The 27,142-nt window shown below is 34.0% G+C and overlaps 2 protein-coding genes and 1 long non-coding RNA gene across 4 annotated transcripts; 1 reads left to right on the top strand and 2 right to left on the bottom strand.

The window, feature by feature from the left end:
• Positions 1–161: 161 nt before the first annotated feature.
• LOC144554751 (uncharacterized) lies at positions 162–7,448 on the bottom strand. Its single transcript, XM_078303074.1, has 3 exons — positions 4,315–7,448; positions 3,891–4,202; positions 162–460 (listed from the first exon to the last, which is right to left on the bottom strand). Exons 1-2 carry the CDS (start codon positions 7,259–7,261, stop codon positions 3,916–3,918), a joined length of 3,234 nt encoding a protein of 1,077 aa, XP_078159200.1. The 5' UTR covers positions 7,262–7,448; the 3' UTR covers positions 162–460; positions 3,891–3,915.
• Positions 865–27,142, bottom strand: LOC144554757 (uncharacterized). 2 transcript variants are annotated; one of them, XM_078303084.1, is made up of 6 exons: positions 27,113–27,142; positions 26,687–26,998; positions 2,062–2,277; positions 1,342–1,470; positions 1,140–1,249; positions 865–1,057 (listed from the first exon to the last, which is right to left on the bottom strand). In XM_078303084.1, exons 3-5 carry the CDS (start codon positions 2,220–2,222, stop codon positions 1,234–1,236), a joined length of 306 nt encoding a protein of 101 aa, XP_078159210.1. In that variant the 5' UTR covers positions 2,223–2,277; positions 26,687–26,998; positions 27,113–27,142; the 3' UTR covers positions 865–1,057; positions 1,140–1,233. The 2 variants fall into 2 exon arrangements, with proteins under 2 accessions (XP_078159210.1, XP_078159211.1); XM_078303085.1 differs by lacking the exons at positions 26,687–26,998; positions 27,113–27,142 and adding an exon at positions 2,927–3,068.
• LOC144553989 (uncharacterized) lies at positions 9,794–10,219 on the top strand. Its single transcript, XR_013511500.1, has 2 exons — positions 9,794–9,851; positions 9,942–10,219. It is a non-coding gene; the product is annotated as an uncharacterized LOC144553989 (long non-coding RNA).

The raw sequence follows: 27,142 nt of genomic DNA, 5'->3' as shown, positions 1-27,142 counted from the left end.
CGGAGCATGTGCTCAGTTAAAACTTACAAGGGATATGCAAAAATCAAACATCATACAATAATTCAATATCGACATACAAAAAGATACCATAAAACATAAATAAAAGGTGACATCCTAAGATTCAAATATATCAAACATCAAACCAAACATGACAAATAACATAAATAAAATAAAACATCTTTAAACAAACCAAACATTACAAAAAGATAAATCACAAATATCAAACATACATCAAATATAATATATGTACCAAATATTTTTTCTCAAAAAAAAAAAAAATACATGTACCAAATATTGTCACTGTATTGAACCAAATGACATAAATATAAACTTAAACATAAACCTATATCTGATCATCCGAGTCGACGCTATTGTCATACATCCGCCACATATCTTCCCCCTCATCCCTAACATCATCCTGGATATCAGACATCGATGCATAGTGCGAGTTCGAACCTTCCTATGAGGAGATAAAAAAAATATTTTAAACCCTAAATACTCTTAAATTCAACCTAAAACCCTACTTCATTGACCATTAAAGCACTTTAAACTCTGAATACCTTAAAACCCACACCCCTAATTCCTTGACAATTTAAGCATAATTTGGCCCATCTTCTTGTTGGTATGGGTCGGCTTGAATAGCTCATCGGACCAGCTGGATTCGTGATTGTGCATATGCTTCTATTAAGATTTTGAAAGACAATTTCAATAAAAATCAGATTATATATTAAGGGTTTGTTTGAGTCAATTGAATTGGAAGTTAATTAATTTTGATGAAGTACATCTTACGAATCAAAGCAAATGCACTTTCTCCGGATGCCGTCCTATTTTCCGCATTTTTTGCTGACCGCCTAACAATGTGTCAGATATTTGGCTTGATCCAATTAAATGTGGAAGTCGTCTGGTGCATGTTCGACTCCTGAATAGTATCGCCATACAACTTCCTGGCCGCCTTCTTACACTTGTTCCAAATTGTTCTGTATGCCTTTGTTCGCTATCATAGAAAATGTCTTCCAAGCCTCATCAATATTTTTGTCCTAAGAAACTTGTAGTACTTCTGCAATGTTCATAAAAAAGACGTTTGTAGCTTGAAAAAAGATAAAAGTAATTAGACGTTTTTTATAAAAGATTTTTCTCACCAAAAACTCATTCTTGCAGATTAAGTTTCTTCGGAGAAATCACTATATTTTCCTTACATGCCTACACCTGCATCGAAATATTTTATTGACCTTCTCATTGTCGCCTACACCTGCATCGAAAGATTTGCAAACACAAATAATTACAGACACTACAATCCATAATCCTCCATACACATGCCCCAGTAGAAAAGATGAGTCTTACCTATGTCTGATCCGACGAACCACAGGTCTCTGACACACATCCAGCACCGAAATATATGTGTTCATGCTGCACACTCCAGAACTAGAAAATTGATCCCTCCTTTTTCCTTTCCCTTTCTGCTCGGCATACCTGCAATAATAATAAGCTACAGTAATTATGTATAGCTAATCATATGCATTGTAAATGCATTATAATAGATGGTATGATTTAGATTAACATAATTTTGATTTCTGCAATAGCAATGCAAATATAGAAAACAAATTCATGTCTTAAATGTTATTATGGTTATAAATTTCTTATGGCATGTGACATGAATTTAGAAAATGATTATTTGCATATGGAGGTGGGAACATAGAAACAGAACTTTTTCTTTCAATAAAGGAATAAAAGTTAACAAATAGCTAGCGGATCTACCAGATTGCAAAAATCATTGATTTTTAAGGAATTATTCATTCAATTTAGATAGAAAACATTCAAATCATACAACTGACGCATGAAGAGATTTTTAAGGAATCTTGTCAAGCAAAAACTAGACTAGCACACAAGTAGCAACACAACACAAACATATATAGCTAAAATGTAATCCAGCATATTTACAATAATTCAAATTAGTAGCGGTCAGATCCGTTTCTGATGGAGACAGATGCGTTGTATTTATTTTGGATCTGGACACATGAGGTTCAGTTTTTCGAAGCAGAAAAGTAATGAGAATATTCATACCTGATTAGGGTACACGAAACATCTGACACGAAAGATTTAATCCAATGATGAGCAATTGTCGATGACACCAGGATCCTCATCAATAGAAGATTACTGGACAAGACAATCTGGACTGTACATTTCATATCGGGCAGCCAGGATACTCTTGACCAGATGGCCATTTTGAGTTGTCTGTTTTATGCAGTTATCATTTATAAACAATCCCAGATGTTCAATCTAAAAAAAAAATAATGGACCATATTAAACATTTTTTTATGATTGGAGAAGACTTGACAATTCTGGCCGATAAAATATTTAAAGTTGGAAATAAGAAATCACCCAAAGAAGACATATAGAACAATCTAGGAAAAGTTTTGCTTGATGAACACTTGTTACTTTTAAAAATAATGACATGAAGCAATATTTTATTCACCTTATAAGTTGTCATGTTCTCTAAATATTTGCCGAATTTGTAAAATAATAAATACATTAACATGATTGTAATTACCTAGTATGCATTGTATAATAATTAAGTGTGCATTATGCACTAGTCCTTAATAATTTTCATTGATGGTTTGAACAATGACCATAAAAATTTAAATAGCAACTATGTAACATTGTAACATATATAATTGTCAGTTCTACAACATTTAGGTATGAATTTATTAAAAAAATTGAAATATAAGTTTGGAAGTTCAACTTATTTAACTATACAAGCAACACTATTTGCTGAATTAAAACATTTTCAAGGATTGAAAACCTGATTGACTACAACTAAATTGTATCTTAAGCCCTCTAATTTCATCAAATCAGAGATTGTAATGGAAAAAATATCTATAACTACTTCTACCAGAGAGAGAGAGAGAGAGAGAGAGAGAAGACTTGCCTTGACTAGGGATGACCCTTAACGCTTAGAGAGACAGGGGCAGATGGTACCAGATTGAGTAGAGAGAAAGAAGAGTAAGAAATCACCAGTCGCGGAGGAAAGGGGTGGCGTGGGAGGGTTTTGGGTCTGGCACGTGAAATTGGGTTTTATTTTTTTTTACCAAAATTTTTAGCGACCGGTTTTTTTGCCGTTTGCTAAATCGGTCGCTAATAATATTGTTCTCTTGACTTCCCATGGTTTATTTTTTTGGGGGAAAAAGACCTTCAGTGACCGGCGACAGCACTGGTCACTGCTGACCAAAATTGTTGTAGTACTCAGAGCTACTCAGCAAATGTTCTCACCGGATTGACCATATCAGAGTTAAGCGTGAGAACTTCGGTTACAGCTATCAGCATATAGTATTGGAGCACAAGAAAAGCAGCACACATGTTATGGTCTCTGGTCTAGCAAAGTAAAAAAAGAAAATTAATACTACTAATGACTCCAAGTAAAATTCATTATTCTCAAGAATATATATTACAAATCTAAAATAATCATTTTTTTATAAATTATAGGTAAATTGGAAGTTTTTTTTTTTGTGGTTAATATAACTGGGGAAAAATCTGCAAATTTCATTAGAAATCAAAATAGTGCTTGGTAACCATCGAGTACACTATTACAGAACATAGATGAAGCAATGCAGCATCACTATTAGCACACAAAAGCGATGCGGCATTTGCCAAATTTTTATGGTGACCATTTATTAAGGAGATCCATGGCACTAACTATATTGCCAGAAAAGCCGTATTTTTAGAAGAGATATATATGTCTGAATAATAACGGTAATCTCACAGAACATATATAGAATTATATTGCAATAATATTATATGCACGATGAATATTTATCACCACACGTGCATAGAATAAGTGTATACTAATAAAGCATAAAACCATTCAAATAGAAAATATGAAAGCTACTACGTACAAGAATTCATGAAGCATTTCGTTATTCACTTCTCGATACTATTCACCACCTCTTCCATTGTTGGACGGAGTGATGGGTTGTGATTCAAGCATTGAAATCCAATCTGAATCATTTTGATAATTTCATTAATAACTTGTCCTTTTGGTGGTTCAATGCGTTGGTCAAGGATATCTTGGAGTATGATCTCCTCTTTGTCGAAAGCTGGTGTATTGATCAAATCTCCTGGGTGCTTTCCCATAAACAACTCCAACACGATTACTCCAAAGCTATATACGTCACATTTCTCAGTCATTCTCATGGTATAGGCTAGTTCTGCATAAAGAAAAAAGAAAAGTCAGATTGTAATTATTTACACTTTTTTCGATACAAGTATGATGATGGAAACTAAAAAAATAAAATAATAGGGTGGTGAAATATACATAACCTGGTGCTATGTAACCATAGGTTCCAACAAGCATGCTCCAATTGGAAGACTCTGGCTTGAGAAATTTGGCAGTGCCAAAATCCGAGATACATGCTGTAAACTCATAATCGAGCAAGATGTTTCTACTAGTTAAATCCCGATGTACTATTGGAGGATAGCAACCATGATGCAAATGTGAGACACCACATGCAACATCTCTCAATATAGCGTTCCTTTTTGGCCAATCCAATTCTATTACTGCCTCACTATTGAGAATATTATGTAAATCCCTCTTCTCATAATACTTATAAACAAGAAACTTACTTTGAGATGAGGAACAATAACCAAATAATTTAGCAATGTTGCGGTGTCGAATTTCAGTTATGGCACAAATTTCTCTATGGAATAATTCAACATCTAGTGAGGATTCACCACCTACTAACTGAATTTTCTTTACAGCTACTGTGAAGTTATCTGGCGCTAAAATTGCTTTGTAAACTCTTGCATGGCCTCCACTTCCAATGCAGTATTTCTCATCAAAATTCTCTGTGGCCCTTATAATCTCCTCATATGCATCTCTTCCATCAAAATTCCACACGGAAAAAATTTCTCCTCTACCTCGATTGCCAATGTGCTCTGGTTTTGCTTTTCTCTTTTTTGAGTAAAGTAGGTAGAGTAGCCAGAGTAAGAAAGAGGTTAGTATAGCAGCACAACAAATTAGAGTTGTAATTAACTTAACCATTCGTTGTCTAGTCGAGCCATTCTCATCTTTAACAAATCCATCACATGGGGGCAAACCTTGAATAGTGCCACAAAGATTTTTATTGTGTATAAACCATTGTAATGGGGCATTATGAAAAATCTTTATATCAGGCACTGGACCCTCCAATTGATTGTATGACAAATCCAAAGTTGACAAACTTAACATGTTGCGCAATGAAGATGGAATTTGACCGGTTAGATTATTGTGAGAGAGATTAAGTTGCTGCAACATGTTTAATTGCGCTAGTGTTATTGGTATTTCTCCGGTAAAAAGATTTGAGCTTAAATCTAGGAGGTCCAATAAGTGTACTAAGTTTCCAAAATGAGATGAAATTTTTCCAGTCAATCTATTATTGCTGAGGTTTAATAATTCCAGGTCAACACAATTGCCTAGTTCTTCTGGCACACTTGTCAGACTATTTGATGATATATCAAGTTTTGTTAAAGCTGGTAACATTCCCAACTCTTTGGGTACATTTCCTATGAAATTGTTATGACTTAAATTTAGTTCAATCAATCTTTTTAATCTACCAAGTTCTGCCGGTATAACCCCTGATAGGGAATTTGAAGATAAATGAAGATGTACTAACCAATGTAAGCTCCCAATATTTGGTGGTATGACCCCACCAATTTTATTTCCTGATATGTCTAGATACGATAAGTTCTGACATTGTGCCCAAGTGGATGAAATCATTCCTGAAAGTTGATTGGAGCTCAAATCCATGTAATATAGATTCTCGTAAACCCCAAATTGTTTAGATATGTCTCCATGAAATAGATTTCTTTGTAGAGTAACTCTTTTTAAACTACTACAATTTTTCAAACTACTAGGAATTGGGCCTTCGAATTTATTATCATGCAAAACAATGTTCTCGAGAACTTGCCCTTTGCACAAATCGGTAGGTACAAGTCCACTCAAAAAGTTATTTGCTAGTTCCAGGTCTATCAAATGTGTAAATTTGCCAATTTCAGATGGAATAGATCCAGAGAGCTTATTTTCAAAAAGATATAGATAAGCAAGATTGGTTAAGTTTCCTAAAGTAGTAGGAATTTCTCCATTTAGAAAGTTTTCTGATAGTATCAAATCTGTCAAATGTGTAAGTCTGCCAATTTCATGAGGAATTGGTCCAGTCAGGCTGTTAGTTGACAGTTCCAAATCTGTCAATTGTGTAAGTCTGCCAATTTCAGAAGGGATTGGTCCAGAGAGGTTATTATTATAAAGATAAAGAGTGATCATATTACTTAGGTTTCCTATAGAGGTAGGAATTTCTCCACTCAAAAAATTAGTTGACAGTTCCAAATCTGTCAAATGTGTAAGTCTGCCAATTTCATGAGAGATTGGTCCGGAGAGTTTATTATTATAAAGATAAAGAGTGATCATATGACTTAAGTTTCCTATAGAGGTAGGAATTTCTCCACTCAAAAAATTAGTTGACAGTTCCAAATCTGTCAAATGTGTAAGTCTGCCAATTTCATGAGGAATTGGTCCAGTCAGGCTGTTAGTTGACAGTTCCAAATCTGTCAATTGTGTAAGTCTGTCAATTTCAGGAGGAATTGGTCCGGAGAGGTTATTATTATAAAGATAAAGAGTGATCATATTACTTAGGTTTCCTATAGAGGTAGGAATTTCTCCACTCAAAAAATTAGTTGACAGTACCAAATCTGTCAAATATGTAAGTTTGCCAATATCATGAGGGATTGGTCCGGAGAGGTTATTATTATAAAGATAAAGAGTGATCATATTACTTAGGTTTCCTATAGAGGTAGGAATTTCTCCACTCAAAAAATTAGTTGACAGTTCCAAATCTGTCAAATGTGTAAGTTTGCCAATATCATGAGGGATTGGTCCGGAGAGGTTATTATTATAAAGATAAAGAGTGATCATATTACTTAGGTTTCCTATAGAGGTAGGAATTTCTCCACTCAAAAAATTAGTTGACAGTTCCAAATCTGTCAAATGTGTAAGTTTGCCAATATCATGAGGGATTGGTCCGGAGAGGTTATTATTATAAAGATAAAGAGTGATCATATTACTTAGGTTTCCTATAGAGGTAGGAATTTCTCCACTCAAAAAATTAGTTGACAGTTCAAAATCTGTCAAATGTGTAAGTCTGCCAATTTCAGGAGGGATTGGTCCGGAGAGTTTATTATCGCAAAGAGACAAAATTTTTATGTTTGTCATGGTTCCCATGCAAGACGGGATCATATTTTTTAGAACATTATCACATAGATCAAGATAGGTGAGTTTTGAGAAGAGACATATTGACGGAGGAATTACCCCACTGAGTTTATTATCACTGAGATCAAAAGTTCTAATGGATGGAAGTTCAGAGAAATTCAGAGCATCTAATTTTCCAACTAGACCCTTCTTTGAAAGAATGATTTTAGTAATGACTTGCCTTCTTTTATTAGTGTCGCGGCAAGTGATTCCGGTCCAGTTGCATGGATGGACATGCAGATTCCAGGATGAAAGCAGCTGTTGAGTCTGGAGAGTTGATTTCCAATGAAGAAGAGCTTGTGCTTGAGATGTGAGAGAGGATTGAACCACAGGGAGTAGAAACAGTGTAAGGAACAAGAGAATGATCCTCATTGCTGGTGATATTCTAAGAGCTCAAGTTTTAGCTAAAATACATCAGAGCTGGTCCTCTTATAAACTCACAGGTGAGACTTATCTGGTCTTTGAATAACAGAGTCAACAGATATGGACGTGCTATAGCTAGCTATCTGTGTTACCTACCTGTAGTCTATAATTTAATCATGCTCCATGTACATTCCATGATCAATAAGGCTGGGTTCGGAGGGAAATAGGAAGCCTTCATTTCATGGAAGACTTCCTTTGGGGTGTCATTGACCGTAGGATTAAGTTAATATAATACAAGTAGGGATTAACTTGACCTATGATTCGTCGTATACTATACCTGCCACAAAAAAATATCTTCACATACTACAAAACGGGTTGGGTCTGACACATTCAATATTATTATATTATTAGTCCTATCCAAACTTTTGCCACCTCTTATTAGCATGTACGTATACTATACCTACCACACAAAAAAAGTACGTATACTATATATTAAATGTTTGGGTTTCATACAGAATTGTGCCATCACTATTTCGGAACTATACGGAAGACTCTTGACTTTCAGAAGTCAGAACTACTGCAGAATGGCGTCGCTAAGGCTACAGGCAACTAATGGATATATTATCAAATTCAACATATTGAAAAACAAGAATTAATATATAGTATACTAAGATAAAATTTAACATATGCATGCTACCATTATATAAACAAAAATGTATACTGTTACAAAAATGTTATTTAAATAATACTACAATACAAATTGTTACAAAAATCTCATTACAAATATCGAAGTTGATAATTGTCCCGCAGTAAAATGCCCCAAATGTCCCCGCATCAAACCGACATGAGGGACCACTCAAAATTCCTTGGGTTCCATAACCACCTGTTGGGGGGGGGGGGGGACGGCATAGCTCCAACACCGGAATTTTTTTTCGAAAAGTTTTAATATTGTCATTCTAAACTAGTTAACCCTATGTACGAAAATATTTATCCCTATGAGGAGAATAATTTTTACGTAAATAATGATCCTCTACAACCAAATCATCCAAACGTCCATGCATGCACCATAACTACCTGGATTGGCCATTTAAACTACATAGGAGGACTGTACATATTCTTAGAGGTAGATTTTTTTCTCTCCATATAATCTTGTCCATATTTCTAATGATCTGTGAGAGATTTTGTGAATCTAAAACCACAAACGTTTTCTACACAATTTTATCCTTCAAATTAGATCCATGATAAAGTACTTTGAGGCTCGTGGTCATGCAATACATCTAAAAAATAAAATTCATAGTTTACTTGTTAGATTTACAGACTTCAAATCAACACTTTACAATATCGTGTACTTTAATTTCAGCCATGAAAATCCTTATATTTATATAATTGGAAGTAGTAGCTAGCTCCAGATATAAAAAAAAATTAATTTGAGAATAATTTACAAGTTTATAGACTTCAAACCAATTTTTACAAAGTTGTGGTTTACATTTCTGAAAGTGGTCCCGATTAGTCACTAGCTTTAAAATGTTCCTATGGACCTTCTAGAAGTGGTCCTGGTCAAAGCGGATAGTCTAGAGATTTGACTGGGACAACATATTAAATGATAAGAAAATAGATAACTCAATAGTTTTACAGACTTGAAATTACCTTGTTACAGACCTGGTTAGCAAGGTTTTACATACTTGAGTGCAAAAGTCGCTAGTGACCTTCTAGAAGTAGTTCTGGTCGAAGCGGTTAGTTTGAGAATTTGACTAGAGATTGAGTATTGGAGCTTCCTGATTAAATATATTATATATAGTGACAAGAACTAATATAACTAAATTGGAAATTTGCAAATATTTTTTCATTAATTAAAACAAAATTGTTGGTGAGCCAAAAGTTGATGGAGAGAGAGAGAGAGAGATCAATGGTCACTGGGGACAAAAGTTGATAGAGGTCGGTGTATGCCCACTATCCTTTCAATTATGCTAGATCGAACGGTCAAAAGCATCTTTTTTTAGTGCTTAGTAAAGAAAATTAAAGATGATTTAAAACCACTAAACCTTTGACGTATATTGGACTCACCACTTTAAGCATTAGTGGAAAATCTAATAATTAAGTGATACTTTGATCTAAATCTTTGACGAATATTGGACTCACCACTTTAGGTATTAGTGGAAAAATAATAAGTGATTAGTTTGAGGCTCGGTGGGAGGCTCGGTTCAGAGCTTTTTCGGTACGAAATTCGATATTTCAGTATGTTTTAATTGTGAACCCTAAACACTAAATTATAATTATCTCAAATATTTTCTTACAACTTCACAAGGAGGTTCGGGCTCACACCAGGCCTCGCCGCCCGCTTCTCAGAATGAAGAGGATGATGACGAAGCTGATGACGGTGATGATGACGAGGGGCAGTTCTCAGATGTCGGCGGCAATTAGGTATTTGTATCTAGCTTGTTCGGATGTTTGTTTTGATATTCCTGATTTAGATATTACTTGACATTTAGATTATCTGTTACTTGATGTTATTCGACATTTCTGTTTATGTTACTTGACATTTTGTATTTTATGTTTGATGATATGGTATACAGTTTTCTGATATTTATGTTTGTATCTGTTTTGTATGTATCGATATCTTGTGTTATGTGTATGTATTGATGTTATGCTGTATTATGTATATACATGTATTGATGTCTTGTATGTGTATTATGTTGTATGTTGGTACGTGTCGTACCAATTATTAAATGATGCAAATTTAAATAATAAAAAAAATTGTAAAACACTGGTAGAAGACTTTTTGCGACCGGTTTTAAGTATCAGCGACCGTTTTTTTGGTCTCAGAAACCTATTTTTTGACGTCATGAAAAAATTATCAGCGACCGTTTTTTAAGTATCAGCGACCATTTTTGTGGTTGCAGATACCTATTTTTATGACGTCAGCAAAAAAACAGCGACTAAAAAAATTTGGTCACAGAAACATTATCATTGACCGGTGATGTCAGTAGGAGAGCATCAGCGACAACAGTTTCAGCGACCGTATTGGAGCTTCAGCGACTGGAATTCCGATCACAGAAACATGGATCTGCTGTAGTGTTTCCATAATATTTTTCTTTTTTAAATCGGATTGAAAATTCAGATTTAATGTTCAAATAAATTGTTCCAATAATTGTGTTGTAAATAGCAGTGTTTTAAATAGCGCGCTATAGCGGCGCTATAGCGCCGCTATAGCGTTTTCCGACCAAAAAAGCTATGGCGCTATGCCCAAATAGCGCCGCTATAGCGCGCTATTCCACGCTATAGCGCCGCTATTTGAGCATAGCGCGATTTTTTTAACCCGTACGCTATTTCGCGATAAACGCTATTTAAACCATTGGTAAATAGTGTGAGTGCTAGAATATATGTTTTGATATTTTATAATTTTTTTCTTTGTAGAAGTTTATTTTTCTGCTGCGTTAAATATAAATTACTATTTCTTAAATTCTTTGGGTTTTATATGTTTTTTAATTTAAAATTAACTCTATTATTTTTTGAATGTTTGTATTATATTATATTAGTGTATTATTTGAGTGTAGTTATTTGTTTAAACATATATTGTTGACAGATTACTTTTTTTTATCAATCTATTCTTAATTTTTTAGTACAAAACAATTTCTGGTAAAAAAATCCGAGTTTCTGATTTTGTTTAGCCGATTCCTATCGATTCATTAAATTCTGATTCTACAGTCAAGTGACTGATTCCGATTTCGATTCTGATTTTTCCTTCTATGCTTTTATCATGAATTTTATTTCAAGAAAATCATTGTTCATATTTAATTATTTTTAACAAATTAAGGTGTTAGAGCATTTCTTTCACAAATTTCCGAAATAATTAATATGGTAAATCCTTTAGGTAAATTCCCAATATTTTTAGGGTTCAACAATGACTCCAATAATAAATGTAAAGGTCCAATGTGTCTCAGATTTGTATATATATGCCAAACTTGCAATCTAACGGTACCAATTAAAAAGAAAAAGAATGTGGAGAGCGAAGCTTAGCCTTTTTAACATGAGAAGACAAAATCCCCCTCATCTGTTGTTTTCGGTAGCATATTTGATTTTTAATTTATTTCATAGCATTTTTTTTTTAAACTGTGATTGTGGCTTTTCATAGCATTTTGTTAATATTCAAAATGTACATGCCTTTTTCAATCGGAACTGAAAAGTATGGAATAATATGGGAAAATTCACCAAATCTTTCAAAGTTTGGGCAATTTCATATATAGTACGTCTAGTGTGGGTATACCTTTCAACTTCGGACAACTTGTCTTTTATGCTCCGTTAGTTCTCGAACTTTCTTTTATATATGTTGATTTTTTTTCTTTAAAATATATATATGTTTGATAATGCTAAAAGGGTAGACAGGTTGCATGATACTAATTCTACAGTTTTTTTTTTTTCCAATTTATTAACTATTGAGATGGAAAATTGACATTTTCTATCCAGACTCGTTCTGATTATGATCAGCATAACTATATTCAAATATCATTTTCTAAACACCTTACATGACAATTTCACACATTTTAGTAATGCATAGATATACATAACTATTTTATAATACATATTGGTTTATTTTACACAGTGTAATTGATCATTATATATAACGTGCACTTATTTTAATTTAAATAAAACTGTTGACAAGTGTCGCCCATGTTGACTAAGTCCAAATTCGTTTTGAAAGTTATCAATATATGTCTTGTATTTTAAATAATGGAATTCATAATATTATTTTTTGAACTTCCACATTAATTATCCGAACCACATATAAAATACATCTTTAATGATATATTTCATAAAAGAAATTTAGACTAAATAACAAATTACATTCCTTAATTGACATATTAATTAACTTATTAAATGACACATTTTTTTTATCGATCCTTTTGACATTTTTAATAAAAAAAATCTCAGACGAAATGATATATTAAATGACAAATAATAGTCCTTAAATGATACAAAAATAAAATAAAGATATGACCAATCAATTATCAATAAATTCAAAATTTTCCTAAATGATATTTAAAAAAAAAAGTAATTAGGACCAATCAGAAAGATTATGCAATTTACATGTGTTGAGTATGTGTGGTGGGTACACATCTAAATAAATTTAGACTTCTATCGTAAAACACATATGAAAAAAGCAACATAAATCAAGTGCTATTATGAATGTTTTACTCAATTATAGGCAAAAATTATAAAATCATTTCCTGTTATTACATATGATTATGGTCATAATAATATTTTACTATAGTTGATTGATGATCATGAGATAGTTACATTTGTTAATAAAAAAAATACATATACGTACTAAGGTGAAACATATTTTTTTAACCTAACAAATTTTGTTGTCTTGTTTCAATAGGTCAGCACACAAATCAGCTTGTCAAGTAGGCCACAGAAAATCATTCTCAATGACGCGTGCAGTAATAATTACAGTTGAATTGTTCGTTGAAAGAGTGTGTCCGATAAGTATCCGATGAACTTCGCCGCCGTCTGATCATTTTTAAAATATGTGCACGCTCCTTCAATATTTGTGCGTTCCCCCTTTAATATTCGAGCCAATCAAATATGCACGGAGCTTGAAGCGGATCGGATGGCAGTGGATCTTGAGGAGAAATTCATATATATTGTTTTAAACTTCCACATTAATTATCCGAACCACATATAAAACACATATTTAATTATTACATAATGAGAACTTAATTATTAAAAAAATGTATAGTTAGTTATCTCATAAATAATGCATAAATGACAAGGAAAGTTATGTAGAGGGCATTGCCGAACTCTCTCTCTCTCTCTCTAACGTACGTTGCATGAGAATAATCAAGAGAGCATCTAGCTATCCCCCCGTAACAATCCCCCATTTCATCCCCCAGTCATTAACTACTTCAATAACTACTAACTACTTAGGGGGACCACTTACTATTTGGGGACCACATAATATTTGAAATATTTTACAACTGGCGCGCGCAAGTATTCATCTATAATGTATCAAGTATTCATATATAACACATCAAGTATTCATACCTAATATATCAAGTATTAAAAAAAAACTGGACACGTTTTTAGAGGTGGAATTTTTTTTCTTCGTTCAATCTAATCAATATTTCTGACGATCGGTGAGGAATTTTGCAAATCTAAAACCACAAATATTTTTGACATAATTTTATCTTTAAAATGAGATCCATGATGATATACTTTCGAGTTGTCCGTTGTATAAGTATTCATCCTTATCGAGAAAGTATTCATTCTCGTCGTGCAAGTGCAAATATATAAACTGGACACATCACTCATCCATCTTTTACACATTTTTAGAGGTGATTTTTTTTTTCTCCGTTCAATATAACCAATATTTCTGACGATCTATGAGGAATTTTGCAAATCTAAAACCACGAACGTTTTCTACATAATTTTATCTTTCAAATAAGATCCATGATGACATACTTTCGAGTTGTCCGTTGCATAAGTATTCATCCCTTATTGAAAAAGTATTCATCCCCGTCGTGCAAGTGCAAATTTAAAAACTGAACACATCACTCATCCATCTTTTACACGTTTTTAGAGATGATTTTTTTTTCTCCGTTCAATCTAACCAATATTTCTGACGATCTATGAGGAATTTTGCAAATCTAAAACCACGAACGTTTTCTACACAATTTTATCTTTCAAATGAGATCCATGATGACATACTTTTGAATTGTCCGTTGCACAAATATTCATCTCTTATTGAGAAAGTATTCACCCTCGTCGTGCAAGTGCAAATGTAAAAAATATTCATCATTGTCATTAATGTTTTCTACACAATTTTATCGTTCAAATGAGATCCACGATGACATACTTTCGAGGTGTCCGTTGTACAAGTATTCATCACTAAGATATCAAGTATTCATTTATACACATTGAAGTATTCATACTAAGACATAAAGTATTTATTCGTATATCTCTATTTTTTTTTCAAAACAAAACTATTGAAGTAATGATAACAGTATTATAAAAAAAACAAATTTAATAGAAAGTATTCACACTCGTACATTGATGTGTGAGTATTTACATTGTAAAGTATTTTATTTCAACATATTGTTAGATAAATGTATTTTGTTACAAATTTCTTTTAAAAATTGATGATATTAATGTGTAATATGAAAAATATTCATACATATACGTTGAAGTATTCATTCCTAAGATATGAAGTATTCATAAATACACGTTGAAAATTTCATTTCTAAGATATGAAGTATTCATAACTAAAATATCAAGTATTCATACCTTTATTTCTTTCAAAAAAATTTCTGTCATTTCTTAATGAAACCTAATTCATCATTAATGAAGCTTTGTTCTTTGAAAATAACTCGCTACCTGAAGCTTTAGTCTTTGCTAGACGAACTGTACAACCTTCGATCAAACAAGTATATCAAGTATTCATATCAAACAAATCAAGTATTTACATTGCACAAATTAAACATGTACATCTAATAGAACAGAAAGTATATTTTGTCTTATGCCTATTATATCAGGTATTCATTCAAAACTATCAAGTATTCACACCTCAAAAATAAAATATGTACACCTTATAAAACAGAAATACACTAATTTTGAATTCTAAAAAATACATGAACAATCCATAATATAGTGAACAAACCATTGAATAGAGTTAACAACTATTCTATATCATAACATAACCTGACAAAAAAATTGACTTTCAGTTAAGAACCTTCTCTCAGACATTTTATCAAACAGGTGGTGTGCAAGGTGCTCATCTCATATTGTCCTCCATGAAGCTCAGGACCATGCGATTTAGGGACTCTGTGCAGTCTATGTCAGCCCTTGCTCCACCCCCACCTGAGTTGTCAGAGTCCCTGTCAACATCAGCCCTAGTTGGTGCTACCGTGACGGTGGTTCTCGGCACAAAGAAGCGAAGCAAAGAAGGTCGAAGTCTAACATAATCAATACTAGCCGCTGATCCTCGGCGATCCTCCGATGACGACGAACGACAAGCTCTAGGGAAGAAGGATCTGGTGGGAGAGGACGTGGAGATTTTCGAGATGGTAAGATTTCTAGTGGTCGGGTCAGTAGACAGCGTGTATGGAGGCGTAGAAGGGAAGAAGATGAAGCACGCAACAATTTGGGATGTCACCAGATCTATGGAGATGGTGGAGGTGCTCTCATGGAGGTGGAGGTAGGTTGACTAATTGAAAATGGTTGAAGACCCCTGCAGTAAAGAAAAAGATTAGTTTGTAGGGACCACAAATTAGTTGAAACTGATAATTACAGTTAGAAAATTGATCTACTTTGCCGGGGGATAGATGGGGGATGGTAAGCCGGGGGATATTATAATTACCCAATAATCAATGGTGAATCCGTTGACCACCTCGATCGGCAATCAGTTGGGATTCTTTGTTATTCCAAAGCAGGTTGCAATGTCTTAATTTTAGGTTCTTTATTATTCTAAAAGTTGCATAAATATAGGGAAAAGAAAGGTCAAGCTGGATATTTGCACAAATAGGCAGTAATAATAGCACTGACAAAGGAGCAGAGCGCAAGAAATACCTACTTCTTTAGAATAATAAATCATGTGGTCGCTGAAACTCGTTATGATGACATCAGCGTGACCACTTTCAGCATCTAACTATCGATCGCTGATGGTCAAAATGGGATGCTCATGCTTCTGTCAGCATTATTTTTTTTTTGTTACTTTTGTCATTTACTTTTCTCAAAACTGTTCAATATGAAACATACATAATAGAATAGGTCGATTCGATTCTAATATCAAATATTGTACAATAATTTAATATCGATATACAAAAAGACATCAAATAACATATATAAAAAGTGTCATCCTATATCAAATAGCAAACATCAAACCAAACATGACAAATAACATAAATAATATCAAACATCTTTTAAACATAATACAAGTACCAAATAATATAGTCACTGTAATATAGTCACTGTAATATATCAAATAACGTAAATATAAACTTAAACATAAACTTATATCTGATCATCTGAGTTGTCACTATCATCATCACCAACGACATACTCCCCTCATCCTCGACATCATGTTCCCCTTCCCCCTCATCCCTGATGTCGTTCACCATTAAAGAATATTAAACTCTGAATACCTTAAAATCAACCCACAACCCTAATTCCTTGTCCATTTAAGCAGTTTTTGCCCCGTCTTCTTGTTGGTATGGGTCGGCTTATATAGCTCCTTGGACCATCTGGGTTCACAATTGTGCATATGCACCTATTAAGAATTTGAAAGACAATATTAATAAAAATCATATTATTGAGGTTAGTTCTAGTCAATTGAAAGGGAAATTAATTAATTTTTATGAAATGCATCTTACGAATCAAAATAAATGCACTTTCTCTGGATTCGGCCCTATTTTCCGCATTTTTTGCTGACCTCTTAGCAAATGTCTCACAGCACCAATTGTTGCACATTTCTTGTCAGATATTTGGCTTGATCCATTCAAATGTGGAAGGCGCCTGGTGTTGCTTCCACTTGTGAATAGTATTGCCATACAACTTCCTGACCGCCTTCTTCTGCACTTGTTCTAATTGTTATGTATGCCTTTGTTCGCTATCCTAGAAAATGTCTTCCAAGGCTCATCAATATTTTTGTCCTCAGGAAACTTGTAGTACTTCTGCAAGCATCATAAAAATTCGTAGTTGCTTGAAAAAAGATACAAGTACTTAGACATTTTTTTAAAGAAGATTTTCTCACCAAAAACTCATTCTTGCAGAGCAACTGAGTTTCTTCGGGGTGCATCAGGATACATGTAATGGACAATCTATGAAATGATTGTAGCGACCTTCTCGGTCTCACCTACAGCTGCATCGAAAGATTTGTAAACACAAATAATTACCACCACTACAATCCATAATCCTCCATACACAAGCCCCTGTAAAAAAGATGAATAATACCAATGTCTGGTCGGACAAACCTCTGGTTTCTGACCATCATCCAGCACTGGAATATGTGTGTTCCTGGCACGCACTCCAGAACTAGAAGATCCCTCCTGTTCCTTTTTCTTTATGCTCGGCATAGCTGCAATAATCATGATAAGCTAAAATAATTATGTATTGCTAATCATAGGTATTCTAAATGCAATATAATAGATGGTATGATTTAGATTAAAATAAGTTTAATTTCTGCAACAGAAATGCAAATATAGAAAACAAATGCATGTTCAAATTTTGTTATAATTATAAATTTCTGACGGCATGTGACATGAATTTAAAAGATAATTATTTGCATATGGAGGTTGGAACAGAACTTTTTCTTTCAATAAAGGAACTTTGTCAAAAATCATTGATTTTTAAGGAATCATTCATTCAATTTAGATAGACGATATTCAAATCATACTACTGACGCATGAAGAGATTTTTTAGGAATCTTGTCAAGCAAAAACTAGACTAGCACACAAGTAGCAACACAACACAAACATATATAGCTAAAATGTAATCCAGCATATTTACAATAATTCCAATTAGTAGCGGTCAGATCCGTTTCTGATGGAGACAGATGCGTTGTATTTATTTCTGATGCTCATCAGTTTTTCAAAGCAGAAAAGTAATGAGAATATTCATACCTGATTAGGATATACAAAACATCCGACAGGAAAGCTTTAATCCAATGATGAGGAATTGTCGAAGACACTGGGATCCTCATCAATAGAATATTACTGGATCGTTACAAGACAAGCTGGACTGTACATTTCATATCGGACAGTCGGGATACTCTTGACCAGATGGCCATTTTGAGTTCTGTTTTTTGCAGTTATCATTTATAAACAATCTGAAAAAAATAATGGACCATATTAAACAATTTTTTATGATTGGAGAAGTTTTGCTTGATGAACACTTATTCTTTTTAAAAATAATGACATCAAGCAATATTTTATTCATCTTACAAGTTGTCATGTTCTCTAAATATTTGCTGAATTTATAAAAATAATAATTAAGTGTGCATTATGCACTAGTCCTTAATATTTTTTATTGATGGTTTGAACAATGACCATAAAAATTTAAATAGCAACTATGTAATATATATAATTGTCAATTCTACAACAATTAGGTTTGAATTTGTTAAAAAAAAATTGAAAAATAAGTTTGGAAGTTCAACTTATTTAACTATACAAGCAAAACTATTTTCTGCATTAAAACCTTTTCAGGGCTTGAAAACCTGATTATTGGATAGAAGAAATCAAGAATATAAAGTAATAATCAGGGATTGAAAACCTGATTGAGAAACAATCCAGTGAACAAACTTGACTACAACTTTATTGTATATTAAACCCTCTAATTTCATCAAACACTACAAGAAATGAAGCCTTTAGCGGCATTAAAAAACGCCACTAAAAGCCTGAAAAAACGCCACTATTGACTTTTTAGCGGCATTTACCCAAGTGCCGTCAATGCAGGTGTCGGGAAAGATATTTTCCGGCATTTCTGTAGGTTTTCCCGGCGTTTACAAAGTGCCGCCCGAAGTTTTACATTTCCCGGCGTTTATAAAGTGCCGCCAAAGTTGTTTGGGTTTTACCGGCGTTAATTGGGCTTTTTCCGGCTCTTATTGGGCCTTTCCCGGCGCTTAAAAAACGCCACCAAAGGGCCCTGTCGTATAAAAAAAATTGACTTTTCCCGGCGCTTCAGAAACGCCACCAAAAGTCATGAAAATATTAAAAAAAAAAATATGCTACTACAACATGGTCAATAAGCTGACAAACATAGCAAGGATTGTATACAACATTTTTTTTTCTTTTAACAAAGCATCGATGCAAATTCCAAATGAATTATGAATCAAAATTAACATACATTGACATCTTCAAATCCAATCAAAATATGATTATACTGATATGAACAGTAGCAATATCCAAGTTAAAAAAAATAAGTAAAACTGGGTCATACTCATTACAAATACAATTCAAGATCTGTCAGTTGCTTCAGCTGCTCCTCCCCGTCACCTCTTGTTTCACATTGGTCAGGACGACTGAAATAAAAGAATACAAGTCATTAGTATCAGGCACAATCTGTACCAAATAACTTTGACATGATAATTGTAACCCAACAAAAATCTTGTGACCCACCCTGTCATGATAATTAACCCACCCAACAAATCTGGTATCAAGGATACCAACAATATCACGACAAAAATAAAACTACAACTAGGTGAATATGATTTTTAATTACAAAAATAAAACTACAAGGATACCATCTACATAGAATTTTTCCGAAGATTAATTGCATTGATAATTCCATTCTTAAATTTATGCAACATGACTGCTACCGCTTGGTACCAGCATCCACTTGGGTATAAACCCGTTATAACAAATGAACATCAGCAATTTATTACATGCACAGTTTTAGAGTTTCATCAAAACTTCAAACAAAAATACCAACCTATAGAGATTTAAGCATGAATAGGTCAATTCCATGCAAACATGCAAAATTAAAAGTATCTATGCCTATATTATATAAGAAACCATTCACATTCGTCATGCATATGCAATTTCAAATTCACATTTGTGGTAAAGCAAACCCAGTAAGACTTCAATCGGAGTATTAGTAGCAACCAGATTTACGATCAAATGAATTAGCAAATTAAGACAGGAAAGATAAAGTGCCTAAAATTGGAGGAAAGGAAGCGAGAGCCTTTTCTCTATCTCTCAGTTCTAAACAAGGACGAAGTGGAGACGAAGAGGAGAGACATAATCCATATCACAAGGCACAGTTGCATTTTCTAATATCAGAATAGTAAACAAAAAAAAAAGATATAAAAGAAAAGAGAGAATATTTGAAATGCAAATGGCCATTGTAAGTTTCCCCATTCTTCAATTCAACCAACTAAAGTAAAAAATTAAACAGCAAAAGGGTTTAAGCATTTAACCTGCCAATAACATTTCGATGTGACAGGCACACAAGTATTTTCTCTTTTGTAATGATTCCTGTCGACCCTACCTTTAATATAAATTAACTATATTAGGATTTAATAATACCAGACAGGTGTGGCATTTCCAACCGAAATCTCCTAAAAACCGAGACCAAGAATTCCATTGAATTTTGCAACCAAGAATGTCACACTAGGTTCCTTAGTAGCTTCAATGAAGGCCTGAAATTCATTATCAGTATTAAAGAGACTCAGAATAACAGTGAAAGGAAACAAGCAAAATTTAATTAAGAGGAAGAAGACAAAAAAACTGATCATTTACTGCAAGATCACCGATTGTAACTTGTTCTTCACTGAAGAAATCAGAAATAGACCCAGTTCCATAGCGAATGCTAACAGTTTAACCTAATAAGGTGATATATATAGAAAGAGAAGAAAGCAACATTCAGATATTTGAAGGAACAAATAGATAGGAAAAAATGTATGCATATGCAAGAATTAGACAAACAAAAAACTAATTCAAGTAGATAGAGACTCAAATCATATGAAATTAGGGAAATGATTTTTATAATGCAACCCATCTAAAATCAAAACACAGGTAATACTCTTATATCAACCTTATTACTGTCTACTAACAAGATCCCCAAGCAGCTCCTGCAAACGATTTAGAAAAGCTGAAAATGCAATAAAGATATAAGAAAACAAATAATAATTCTGACAATGTAGAGAAGTAATTGAATAATTAAACTATCATTATATACAAGCATTTGAGAGCACTCTACAGGAAAAAAAATGTTTACCATATGTAACACATGGTAACAGGAAAGATACTTATCATATGTATATACTTGCATGAATATTTATTACTATCTAATTTAAAATTGACATAGCCTGCCCAAAATCATGCCTTAGAAGTATTAAAAAATGCACAAATAAATAAGATGTTAAAGGCTTATTTTTAATTTAAGAAATATATATGAAAAACAAGCCCAAATGTGGACAACAAGAACTAGGCATAAAGAAACATAATCGTAGTGCTAAATGTAAAAAATATCTAACAAAATAAAAGCCTGAAGATTTTTAAATATATGTGTAAAAGAAGAGATGTAAGAAATGAACCGTGGGGCAGATTTTCTCCGTGCCACCTAATCGAGGTGCAAGGCCAAAATCACATAGATGAAATTAACATAGAATTTGCAAACATTAAGATAACATGCCAATTGAAGAATGGAAAAGGCTTTAAGCATGACACTCATAAAATTACCTTCATACGCCCGTATTCATCCATCAAAATGTTTGATCGATGGCCTGAGATCATAGCAGGCGACTCCTTTCAAATGCAAGTACCTGATAAAAACTTTGTTTTGATAAACCTAAAAAATGCCTGGAAGTAATAGGAACGGCAAAGAGTAATATGCAGATACATAATTACATATTGTATGTGTTGAAAATTAATTCAAATTGATTAAAGCATGTACAAATCAGTTTTTAACAACATAAAAAAACTGCATTGGTTATTTTGGGCATTGGTTATTTTAAGCATAGTTATTTTCGGACTAGTTAGCGTAGTGGTTAGTTATTTTTTAGCATGTTGTGTAGTGGCTCCTTAATTTAGGAAAGTTGTGGATGGTTATTTTAGGAACATTGTATTGCTTTAAATACTGCATAACTTTATGTAATTGAGTAAGAGAGAAAGGAAATAAAGCGTTGTTTCTATTCAGAAAAATATTCTTCTCTCTTCAATCTTTTGCATATTGGCACAAAGCAGTGCAGTATTGCTGAGTTTATCCCAACAAAATGGTATCAGAGCCGAAGGTTCGGTGGGCAAGCAATTGAAGGCAGAGTCAAGTTGCAATTGATGGTAGAGTTGATTGTTGTGCAACCTTGAAGAATTGGGGCGTTTTCAATGGCAGAAAACAGCAACAGCTTGGTGAATGTGACGCAACCAGCAATTCCTCTCTTCAAAGGCGAGAATTATGAGTTTTGGAGTATCAAGATGTCGACCTTGTTCAAGTCACATGGTCTATGGGACTTGATAGCAAATGGAGTTCCTAATCCAGATCCTAATCCGCAAGAAAATCAGAAAAGAGATGCAAGGGCGCTATTCTTCATCCAACAAACAGTGCATGACACCATCTTCTCGAAAATTGCAGTAGCAACCAATGCAAAGGAGGCGTGGACAACCCTGAAAACAGCATTTCAAGGGAGTACTCGAGTCATGGCAATAAAGCTTCAAGGCCTATGCAGGGACTTCGAAACATTGCAGATGAACAAGGAGGAATCCGTGCAAATTTTCCTCTCACGAGTACAAGTGGTGGTCAACCAAATTCGAGCATTTGGAGACACCATGGAAGAGAAGACGGTGGTGGCGACGGTGTTAAGGAGCCTAACACCCAAGTTTGATCATGTAGTTGCAGCAATTGAAGAGTCCAAAGATCTAGCAACCTATTCCTTTGATGAACCAATGGGATCACTGCAGACCCATGAAACAAAGTTCATATCAAAGGAGAAAGACGATGAAAAGGCATTCTACAGAAAGGGGGAGTCCTCTCAAGGCAGAGGTGGACGTGGCCATTGTAGATTTGGCGGTTTTGAGTTTCAGCACGACAAAAAGATGTCTAGTGCTTCTAGCAGAATAGATCTGGATGTGTGCAAGCCGATTGTTTCAGAAAACAAAGGGAAGAACAACAAGCATGCTGTGAAGAAGAAAAGAAAGAGCAACCCATGCTTTTCATGGCGTATACAGCAGGTGGAAGGCAAAGATCCACAATCTTTGAAGAAGCAGTAGGAAATGAAACATGGCATCAAGCATTACAAGAAGAATTGGTAGCAGCAAAATGAAGATCAAGTGTGCAAGTTCTGAAGAACAGAAGGTTGACATTTTACTGAAGGTATTGACAAGAGAAAAGCTTGAAGAATTCAGAATCAAACTTGATATAATCAATTTTGAATTAAGGGGGAGTGTTGAAAATTAATTCAAATTGATTAAAGCATGTACAAATCAGTTTTTAACAACATAAAAAAACTGCATTGGTTATTTTGGGCATTGGTTATTTTAAGCATAGTTATTTTCGGACTAGTTAGCGTAGTGGTTAGTTATTTTTAGCATGTTGTGTAGTGGCTCCTTAATTTAGGAAAGTTGTGGATGGTTATTTTAGGAACATTGTATTGCTTTAAATACTGCATAACTTTATGTAATTGAGTAAGAGAGAAAGGAAATAAAGCGTTGTTTCTATTCAGAAAAATATTCTTCTCTCTTCAATCTTTTGCATATTGGCACAAAGCAGTGCAGTATTGCTGAGTTTATCCCAACAGTATGGACCATTAAACCCAACAAATTAAACAAAATTATTGTAGCTTATCTAATTACATTCAATGTACATTCAGGTTCAGATTGGATTTCAATTCACATCCTTCCTGAAATATGAACCTTGATAAGGACCCATTCAGGATTAACCTATGTAGGTAACTAGAGTTACACAACGGCATCTTTATTTGCTTTTTAGATCACATAATTAATCAGTCCCAGCAGTCAATTGCTTGATTTTTCTTTAAAAATCTTATGAAAAAAAGGATCAGATGGCCCGAATCAAAATCCAAAACGACAAATCAATCCAAGCAGTTCAGATTGTACCATACTTTAAAGCCATATTGTGATCCTACACATCCCCATAAAATAAAGTTTCAACAGTAAATGTATCTGGACAGATGTACTTACTAGAGATAAAGTGCGAGATCATGTATAGAGCTCTCAGGCATCTTCTCATCCTACAAGTATGCACCAGAGCCAAGCACCAAAGACTTCTTTTATGAGATAATGAAGATGTGAAAGAAAAGCTAAGGATTGACATTTTACTGTTTACTGACTTGTTACATGCTTCAATGATGGATTAAGGTAAGTTGAGGACAAATAATAAATGAGGCATTATTGCATAGCTAAGGTTTATCTATGCAAATTAGATCAAATTTCGCAAATTGCACAGATCACACCTAATATTAGCTTAAACCTTTCTTTATCAGGCCACGGGCCATAATTGCCGATTTAGAAGCAACAATAAATGACTGTACCGAGTAAGCTGTTCAACCATTCATCCAATTAAATTGAAACATAAATCAAACATACTGAGTGTCACTCTTAATTTCATGGGATTCGCAGCACCACAAAAAATTTAACTTACATCAACTGATTCAAACAACAATTTTTTAGCAAGTAGAGAGCAAATATTTTACCTTGTCCAGCCAGTTTGAAGGTTCAAAAGACTGAGACCAAATGTGAATTAAGTCCAGAAATTTATCATAGTATTGTACAGCAGGTTAATCCAGACCCTTAATTCACAAAATTTCAAATTCAAATGCTCAATCCTAACTCTTAATTCACAAAAATATTTCACAAATTTCCCATGAGAAAAATCAAGTAACTATCTAAGCAAAATAACATACCTAGAGACAAAGTGCAGCGAACTGGTAGATGATCAGTCCTCAGAGAGAGAGACAGCGGGGATGATTTGTGCTTGGTGCTCCGGCTTAGAGAGAGAGACAGTGGGGGAGGGTTCGTGCTCGGTGCTCGGGCTTAAAGAGAGAGAGATAGCGGGGAAGGGTTTGTGCTCGGTAGAGAGAGAGAGGGCAAACGAAATGGCGGAGGGGGTGGGCACGAGTGAAGTGAGAAACCTAGGCAGAGAAAAATGGCGGAGATGAAGCGAAGAGGGAGAGACAGAGGAATGGCGGGTCTAGGGTTTGGGCTGGGAGACTGAACTTTTAGAACTCAACTTCTTTTCTTTTTTTTTTGTTCGGCTGATACCCAACATTATTTGCGCAATTTCATTTTTTAACAAAAGCCGGCGTTTGCTTAGCGAATAAATCTCAACTACGCTATATGCTGGCGTTTTTGGTAACGCCGGCCGGTTTAACGTCGGTAATTATATGTTTTGTTGTAGTGAAATCAGAGATTGTGATGCAAAAAATATCTACAACTACTTTATCAGAGAGAGAGAGGGATAAGATTTCTCAAAAAAAAAAGAGGGATAAGACTTCACTTTCAAAAAAAAAAAGAGAGAGGGATAAGACTCGCCTTGACTTCGGATGTTGAGGTTTTGAGATGCTCAATGCTTAGAGCAACTGCGGCAGATGGTACCAGATTGAGTAGAGAGAGAGGAGAGTAAGAAATCACCAGTAGCGAAGGAGAGGGGTGGCATGGGAGGGTTTTGGGTCTGGCGCACGAAATTGGGTTCTATTTTTTTTACCAAAATTTTTAGCGACTGGTGTTGTCGCCGTTCGCTAAACCGGTCACTAATAATATTCTTCTCCTGACTTCCCATAGTTTAATTTTTTGGTGGAAAAAGACCTTCAGTGACCGGCGACTGCACTGGTCACTGCTTACCAAAATTGCCGTAGTACTCAGAGCTGCTCAGCAAATTTTCACCGGATTGACCATATCAGAGTTAAGCGTGAGAACTTTGGTTACAGCTGTCAGGATATAGTATTGGAGCACAAGAAGAGCAGCACACATGTTATGGTCTCTGGTCCAGCAAAGTAAACGAAACAAATTAATACTACTAATGACTCCAAGTAAAATCAATATTCTCAAGAATATCTATTACAAATCTAAAATAATCATTTTTTAATAAATTATAGTTAAATTGGTAGTATTTCTTTTTCTGTGGTTAATATAACTGAGGAAAATTTACAAATTTCATTAGAAATCAAAATAGTGCTTTGTAACCATCGAGTACACTATTACAGAACATAGATGAAGCAATGCAGCATCACTATTATCACACAAAAGTGATGCGGCATTTGCCAAATTTTTATGGTGACCATTTATTAAGGAGATCCATGGCACTAACTATATTACCAGAAAAGCTATATTTTAAGAAGAGATATATATGTGAATAATAACGGTATTCTCACAGAACATATATAGATTATATTGCAATGATATTCTATGCAGTATGCACGATGAATATTTATCACCACACGTGCATAGAATAAGTGAATACTAATAAAGCATAAAACCATTCAAATACAAAATATGAAAATAAACCATGATGCTCTAAGTTTAAATTCTAACTGCCAACATAAAATAATCTTCAAGCTAAAGCATAAAACCATGCAAATACAAAATATGAAACTAATCTACGTACCAGAACCCATGAAGCAGTTCGTTATTCACTTCTAGATGCTATTCAACACCTCTTGCATTGTTGGACTTACTGATGGGTTGTGATTCAAGCATTGAAATCCAATCTGAATCATTTTGATAATTTCATTAATAACTTGTCCTTTTGGTGGTTCAATGCGTTGGTCAAGGATATCTTGGAGTATGATTTCCTCTTTGTCGAAAGCCGGTGTATTGATCATATCTCCTGGGTGCTTTCCCATAAACAACTCCAACACGATTACTCCAAAGCTAAATACGTCACATTTCTCAGTCATCCTCATGGTATAGGCTAGTTCTGCATAAAGAAAAAAGAAAAGTCAGATTGCAATGATTTACATTTTTTTTTAGATACAAGTATGATGATGGAAACTAAAAAAAAAAATTAATAGGGTGGTGAAATATACATAACCTGGTGCTATGTAACCATAGGTTCCTATAA

Source organism: Carex rostrata, chromosome 5, assembly GCF_964058835.1.
Source record: "Carex rostrata chromosome 5, lpCarRost1.2, whole genome shotgun sequence".
NCBI classification, from domain to species: Eukaryota; Viridiplantae; Streptophyta; class Magnoliopsida; order Poales; family Cyperaceae; genus Carex; species Carex rostrata.
Note: the sequence above shows the minus strand (reverse complement) of the source record. Positions and strands in the feature narration are given on the sequence as shown.